General features: G+C 39.9%; 1 protein-coding gene across 1 annotated transcript in view; it reads right to left on the minus strand.

Moving 5' to 3' along the window:
- The window catches only part of myo3a (myosin IIIA), a 66,990-nt gene extending 58,578 nt beyond the window's left edge, over positions 1-8,412 (minus strand). Inside the window, exon 1 of the mRNA XM_071541785.1 lies at positions 8,230-8,412. Coding sequence (XP_071397886.1) covers positions 8,230-8,397 — 168 coding nt within the window. The 5' untranslated portion in view covers positions 8,398-8,412. The remainder of the gene's footprint in view (positions 1-8,229) is intronic.
- Positions 8,413-8,688: the final 276 nt, after the last annotated feature.

Below are 8,688 nucleotides of genomic sequence, written 5' to 3' on the forward strand. Positions count from 1 at the left end.
TGAAATTGACTCTGAGATAGAGTTGCTGATTGGCTCAGATGTACCAAAGGCTCTGGAACCACTAGATGTAATCCGGAGTGTGGGAGACGGACCTTATGCTATCAAAACCATGCTTGGTTGGACGGTTAATGGACCGTTAGGAGGAAAGAATGATGATGCTCAGGAGCAGTCAGCGATAAGTGTCAACAGGATATCAGTTGTGAAACTTGATGAGCTGTGGGAACGGCAGTTCAGGACTGACTTTCCTGAGTGCATCAGGGATGACCAAGAACCTTCAAGAGAAGACCAGCAGTTCTTGGATTTAGTCTCAAAATCTGCCAAACTAGTCGATGGCCATTATTGCATTGGATTACCTTTAAAAGAAAGGGAAACAAGCATGCCTGACAATAGAGGTGTTGCTGAACAACGTACACTGAACCTAAAGAGAAGATTCAAGAGAGATTCTTCCTTTCATTCGGACTACACCAATTTCATGTTTGACATGATATTTAAAGGTTATGCAGAGAAGGTACCTGATGATGTCTTGGAACGTAGTGATGGCAAAAAATGGTATCTACCACACCATGGGGTTTTGCATCCACAAAAGAAAAAACTTCGAGTGGTGTTTGACTGTGGAGCGACATTTCGGGGAGTTTCACTGAATTCTCAACTCTTACAGGGGCCAGACCTGACCAGTACATTGATAGGAGTCTTGGCTAGATTCCGTAAAGAACCTGTTGTCATCACCGCAGATATTGAAGCAATGTTTCACCAGGTGAAAGTACCAAATGAAGACCGTGACTTGTTACGGTTTCTCTGGTGGCCTGATGGAGACTACAGTCAGAACATGGTGGAATACAGAATGACAGTGCATCTATTTGGAGCAACTTCATCTCCAAGTTGTGCGAACTTTGCCCTTAGAAAATGTGCTGAGGACAATATGAAACAATTTAGCCCTCAAGCTGTAAACACCATCATGAACAACTTCTATGTTGATGACTGCCTCGCTTCGGCTGCTTCAGAGGAAGAGGCCATAGCTCTTTATCAGGAGCTACGAGAGATTTGTTTCAAGGGAGGCTTTCTACTTACCAAGTGGATAAGTAACAGTCGCCATGTGTTGGCTGCCATACCTGAAACAGAGAGAGCAAAAGAAATGAAGAATCTGGATTTGGACCATGACAATCTTCCTGTGGAGAGGGTGTTAGGTGTACAATGGTGTGTTCAGTCTGACGTCTTCAAGTTCAAAATCATCTTGAAAGACCGACCACTCACAAGAAGGGGGATTCTTTCAACAGTCAGTTCGGTATATGATCCCCTAGGAATATTGGCACCAGTAGTCCTGACTGCCAAGAAGATCCTGCAAGATTTGTGTAGGAAAAAGCTCGGTTGGGATGATACGGTACCAGACTCCATTGTACAGGAATGGATGAGTTGGATTCAGGAACTTCATAAGCTGGAAAGCTTCAAGGTTGACAGATGCTTCATACCCACAAACTTTGGAACGGTGACATCTGCTCAACTACATCATTTTGCTGATGCATGTGAGGATGGTTACGGAACTGTTAGTTACCTGTTACTGCATAACAACCATGGCCAGGCACATTGTGGATTTGTGATGGGAAAGGCAAGAGTGGCTCCATTAAAGCCAGCCACCATCCCTCGAATGGAGTTGACTGCTGCTACCATGGCGAGCAGAATGGACACAATGTGGAGAAAAGAGCTGCAGATGGAACTAGCAGACTCCATATTTTGGACCGATAGCACCTCTGTGCTCAAATACATCAACAATAAGACCACAAGGTTCCGAACTTTTGTGGCCAACAGAGTTTCTGAAATTGCCAAAGTATCACATGCATTACAGTGGAAATATGTTAACACAGTTAACAATCCAGCAGACATGGCTTCTCGAGGTTTGACAGTCAAATCTTTTCTAAAGAAAGAAATATGGATGTCCGGGCCTCAGTTTCTTCTTTGGCCTCAGGAAGAATGGCCTCAAAATCCTGATGGATTGGAAAAAATCTCACCAAAGGACTCTGAAGTCAGGAGCATAACTGTAAATGCTGCTCAGATAATGTCTGAAGAAGTGGATCCAATAACCCGCTTAATCCATTACTTCTCATCCTGGACTCGTTTGAGAAGGGCAGTAGCATGGATGCTCAGACTTAAACAACTGCTTCTGTATCATAGCAGAAAGAGGAAACAAGCAAGTGGTGTTCTCGCTCAGCTTCACCCAGATAACATCCATCAGAGAGATCTGCCACAAAAGGAGACAGGAAATCTTGAGACTCAGGAAAACAGTGGTCTCACAGTTGAAGAGCTGGCTAATGCGGAGACGGAGATAATCTGCTTTTGCCAGAAGAAGAGATTTGCAGATGAAATCTCAAGTCTGAGGAAAGGAATGAATGTTAAGAGGACTAGCCACATTCATAAACTCAACCCCATTCTGAAAAATGATGTATTAAGAGTTGGTGGGCGACTTAGCAGAGCAGCAATGCCAGAAGAGATGAAACATCCTGTCATACTGGCCAAAGATTTTCACATTTCTGATCTGATTCTTCGACATGTTCATGAAGATGTGGGTCATGGTGGTCGCAACCATATATTGTCCAAACTACGCCAAAAATATTGGATTCCTGGTGCCACTGTGTCAATCAGAAGAATTGTGTCGAAATGTGTTGTTTGTCGGCGTATAAATGCTACTCCTGGACAACAGCAGATGGCAGATTTGCCCCTGGATAGAGTCTCTCCTGACGAACCTCCCTTCACATATGTTGGAGTCGATTATTTTGGACCCTTTGGAGTGAAGCGTGGAAGGAGTGTTGTGAAGCGCTATGGTGTTATTTTCACTTGTTTAGCTGTAAGAGCAATTCACATCGAAGTGGCATCATCACTTGACACAGACTCCTTCATCAATGCCCTTCGGCGTTTTACAGCCAGACGTGGTCAAGTGAAAGAACTACGATCTGACAATGGCACCAATTTTGTGGGAGCTCAGCGTGAGTTGAAGGAGGCGATTGAAAGCTGGAATCAAGGTCAGATCCATAACACACTGCTCCAGAAAGGAATCAATTGGATCTTCCATCCCCCTGCTGGCTCACACCATGGAGGTGTATGGGAAAGATTAATTAGATCAGTGCGAAAGATTCTCAATTCCACCCTCAATGTGCAAAGTCTTGACGAGGAGGGTCTCCACACAGTTTTATGTGAAGCTGAGGCTATCCTCAACAGTCGTCCAATCACCAAGGCTTCTACAGATCCAAATGACCTTGAAGCACTTACCCCGAACCACCTTCTACTTCTTAAGACTACGCCATCCCTGCCACCAGGACAGTTTCTGAAGGAAGACATATACGCTCGCCGCAGGTGGAGGCAAGTTCAGTATATGTCGGATTTATTCTGGAAAAGATGGATTAAAGAATATCTACCCCAACTTCAGGAACGACAAAAATGGTCTCACATCAGACGCAACTTCACACCAGGAGACATCGTGATCATCATGGATGATTCAGCGCCTCGAAACTCCTGGCTAACTGGAAAAATTGTTGAGACCATTCCGGACAAAAAGGGACTTGTACGTCATGTTCGGATCAAGACCAAGACCGGCTTTCTGAACAGACCCATCAACAAAGTCTGCCTTCTACTGGAGGCAGAGGATCTTTGACAAGTCCAAACTGACTTTATTTGTTGTTTTTTGACCTTGCCCCTTGCCCACTGCACACATTCTACAGACTACAGACTTTACTTATCCAGAGCGGTGGTAAAGATCGCTCTTTTAAGACTGTGATAACAAACTCTTGCCATCTGAATAATGAAGAAAGAAGATCTACATAATATTGAAATATACTGTGTTTGATTGTTGTTTATAATTGTGTAATTATTATTTTGAGATATAATAATTAGGGGCCGGTATTGTAGGAGCCAAAATGGGTATTTATGTGTTTATTATTTGTCAAGGCTGCGCATGCTCTTTTTGGTTACTATCACTTCCGGTAATTGACACATGGGTGTGGTTTCACATTTATTTACCTGTTCACTTGTATGGCGGGAGTCTAACAAAGAGGGTGAGTAGGGCTCCGATATTTTCTGTTGACCGTCACGTTATGCTTTAGTTTCTGTTTAATAAACAGTCTGAAACGCATCCGGACTTAAGTATGATTTTGTTTGAACGCGTCACAGTAAAGAGCCTACTTAGCCTCTTAGCGGCCTATTTTCATTGAGTCGCTACAACATAATGATTTAGGCTGATAAGACGGGTGTATTTTTACATAAACATTTTGCCTAGTGTAGCTTTAATGTTAAAGATCTACAGAAATATATTTACCACAGATATGAATTATTAATTACTTTGTGTCTATTTAACTGTATCACATTCTGGACTAACATTTAGTTCTGCAATGGCATGCAGTGTTGAAACAGTTTTTCAACACAATATATGCATTTGTGAATGTGTTAAGTTTGTGTTTAGATGAAACTATCTTTTGGGTTCCTAGGGAGCTGTTCTTGTTGCAAGATAGCAACGGCCCATAGCAATATAAATTGAGATTTCCAGAGGGCTAAAAGACTTCACAGGTCTGCTTTTCACTTAAGATGGCATTAGCATTTAAAAAAAAATTAACAATAATGCTTTTGAAATGCTTCCTAAACACGAACGGCTTGAAATCAGCAAAGCGTGTGGAGAGACCTTTCAATAGAGTTGTACACATAAGCTCTATACAGGAACTGATCAACCCAATGATTAAAATGAAGCTCCTTACAGACAGTGGCCTGTAGATAATCATTTCTCAATAATGAGAAACACTAACAAACTCTCGGAAGACTAATGAGACTTTTATTAACACAAGGACTGGATTTAATGGATGAAAATGACTCCTCATTAGAGCTGCTAAATAAGCCATAGAGTTCATTGTACCTTGAAAATAAGACAACCGAGTTGGTATCATCTTCCTTCACTTTATTCGAGACAATGACACCATAATATGAAATTAATGATAACTAATTTTTATAATTGTTCAAACTTTTAGAGGTTCTTTAGTCTAAAACGCAGGAGTACCATTGCAATGGAAAGTATGTAAACCTCCGTTGTTGTTGTCGAAATCAAATCAGAATCAAAATGACCTTTTATTGTTATTCTAAATTCCTAATCTAAATAAAGGACAGTGTCATACAACAAATAAATCCATTTTTACTTTTTCAAAAATTGAAAAAATAAATAAATAAATGGATTAATCATTTAGTACCTCTTACAATGTTAAGTAATAGGTAAAATCTTATAACTTTAGAAAAAAAAATCTCCTTTAAAGGTGGATCAGTCTCTCAATACCTCAAATAACATCATGTTTCTCCAATGAAAGTCAATGGGTTTTTGGTGTAGGCCAAATTTAGCTTCAAACTTCTCCACTAAGGGGTGGCAAATGTTTTTGGCTCAACGCTGAAGCCCGAAGCAAGCAAGGAAACCCAAAATTATCACATTACTGCCACGGTACTTCCCACTGACAATGGATTATTCATCAGCACCAATTTGCTGAGATAATTTGCTCATTGTAGTAGATGGAAGATTAGTTAGAAGAAACCCTTTTACTAAAGAGCTTGTGTACAGGCAGACGCAGAGCAGCGAGATGTTTATCTTGGATAATGAGTCAGTCGCTAAGCTCACAACGTGTTAACTCTGCTTGTATGAGATTTTTTACACCTATTTAGCTCAAATTTCATTATCCTGACTAGGCTCCGACCCTTTCTTACATGATTATTGTAGGGTCACAGGAATTGGGTTAGGCACTATGGCTCTGACCCTTGCTCTCTTTACTATTTGTTGTTTTCAAGGAAATGGAGCTTATTCTAATTTTACACTCATTGTATGTAACACTGGATAAGGACCTCAGTTAAAGTCATTACTTGTTGAGATACCTTGCTAACAAACAGACAGACAGGGGTGAAAACATAACTTCCTTCTAATTTGTTGACTGAAGTAATGAACCAAAAACAATCTACTGTAACACAATAATGCAAAAGTTATAGATTTTTGTATTGCTTATATCACAAAATCCCTCCTATCTACATGAATAATCTCTCATATCTATATGAGGGTCAAATGTCTTTCAAAATTAGCAAAAAAAATATTTTGTCTTCCTTTTTTGTTGTTTCCCTTGCCATGGTGTCATCCTACTCTAAACATTTTTTTTTTTGGAAAATCCAACAATACCTAATTAACCTTTGGATGATTATTTGTTGATGAAACTGCTCTGTGTACAAAAATGAGCTATTCATATTTTGAATATTTTCAAAGATTGTTGTGTGCACCCAGAAATGCAGAGAGAGACTGAAAGAACAAAACAGAATAAAATAAAGTTTAAGGTATCATAGGCTGAGAGGGAAATGGTGCAATTTGTGGGTGAGTAGAAATATGCAGTGTATATAAATATATAAATATACAAAAATTGAAAGTAAACCTCCATAAGCGTCACAAAGTGCCAAAATGAAACAAAGAGAAAAGGGGGACAGAGCAAAATAAGTGGACTGATCTAATCTGTGCTGGTGTCTGAATCTCTACAATACAGATGCTATAAATGTGACAGGTTTAGGCCTACAGGAGTGTGACATGTCCTCCCAGTGCCACAACCAAGGGCACAAACACATCACCAGCTGATATAAATGCATTAACATGCACTGACTGCAACACCTGCATGGCATGGAGCAAGGACACTGTCCAAAACCCGTGAAAACCACCTGAACCTCGGAAGATGGGAAATACACTAGACAAAATTCTGGTATAACAGAATATTTGGACCTAAATAAAATCAGGGGTTTAACAATTGAATATAACAGACAAAAAACACTGCTGTTGATTCAAAGGGGAAAACCATACCGTTGTGAAAATCCTGTCACACTCAGCATCACAGGGTGGCATTGGGGCGATATTGGGGAGCAACACACCCACACACGCACATTTAAAACTAATTTTAAAATAATTTGTAATTTTTTAATGTATTTTTGTCACCTTCAAGAGCCACAATGTGTAAAAATGTTTGACTAAGTCTGTAAAATAAATAGTTATTTTAAGGTGCTACGTGTAGCGTTTTAAGCATCAATAAATCATAACTGTGAAACATTAGTATAATGACCGTAAACAAAGGGAGATTACTTTACAAAACAAAGCTTCTCAAAACAGAGAGTCTCAGAAAGAGGTGTATCGTCTTCAGTAAAACAAATAAACATGCGTGTGGTGATGCCAGAGAGGGAGAGGGGGGGCAAGCAGCAACATCCTCTTTGCAACAGGAAGCAACAGTGTTTATGGGAAATGTGGTCCTAATTTTGACAAACACTAACACCATCGCTGGCATGAGATAGATGGTGCCAACTGTGTCGACCATGGCCTCATTTGCTTACGGTAATTATACCAAGGTATCACAACTGATTTGACAATGATTTATTGATGTTTAAAAATGCTACATGTAGCACCTTTAAACTAATAATCTTTAATCGAATCTCACTACTACTATCTTTGACTGGCCGAGTCCCTGAGATCATTTGACGTTTCTATCTTTTCAAATAGGGGTTAGAAGGAAGATTTTGATTGTTTTGATTTAACAGGTCTTGGCTGGTATAGGTGAACTCACATATGCTATCCCTATAAACATGGAGAAATCAGAAATCAGTTTGGTGAAGATGAACATGTCTCTCCTGAAGCTAGAAACCAAAGACAAGCCAATGGCCATGCAGCCCTACAAAGGAAAAAGGCGGCAACTTCAATCTTGGTTGAAAATGAGATTTTGTCATTTTTGTATGTCAGCGTTTGGTCAGAGGTGGGTAAGAGGATAAAACATAACCTCCTACTGAGTCAACAATTCACCACATTTTAGAACAACTTCTTACTAGCCATTTTGTGGGGCAGTAATGAAAACTTTAAAGACATTTTTCTCAGTTTTACTGTGAACAGTTGCTGCCTCTTGCCTTTGCAGGACAGCATGAACAGGAAATCATTTACCAGTTGCAGCAGGGACTGTAACAGCACCCAGAGTGATTTTCTGGGGATATTTTCACACCAGGGGATAAGGTCATCAGTTTTTCTCTTGTTAACATCACAGATTGAAGTTTTGGTTCTCCATAGAGTTGTTCATGAACTTCAATTTTGACAGAGCTGTCCAAGATCATGGAAATAATGTAATACAAATTCTGTTTATGGGCCAGTTTTTGTTTAAATACTAAATAAAAATGCATTCACAATGGACTTTTCAGATATCAAACACAACTTACATGGATGGGGTCCAGTATCTTCACAGCTGCTTTACTTCCATCAAGTTTGCTGAGCACCTTGTAGACTTTCCCATAGGTCCCTTTCCCAATTGTCTCGATGATTTCCCACGTGTCGGTGGGATCTGGAAAGTTGTCAAAGACAATCGATTTCCCTGATTGTGGAAACATCTTCAGGAGAGATCTCCTAAAAGAGACAAGCACATAAGACACTGTAATATGAGGTTGGGAGAGAACATTTCTTCTTTTTAAGTGTGCCAGAATCCCTTAGTGAAGAACCATGGCACAAGGAGACTTATTGTATTAGACTTAATGAATTAATGTGCCTATCTTTACTAAGGCAATATAAGATAGTAACCAAAAACATGCAGGTCAGGTGAACTAAAGACTCTAAATTGTCCATAGGTATTAGTGTGTTTTTGTTGTAGGATGTATACAGTACTGTCTAAAAGTCTCAGGCAT

This window comes from Centroberyx affinis, unplaced genomic scaffold (assembly GCF_046629955.1).
Source record: "Centroberyx affinis isolate AG114_WGS23_722 - 3 ecotype Tasmania unplaced genomic scaffold, CSIRO-AGI_Caff_v1 ptg003958l_1, whole genome shotgun sequence".
Lineage (NCBI taxonomy): Eukaryota > Metazoa > Chordata > Actinopteri > Beryciformes > Berycidae > Centroberyx > Centroberyx affinis.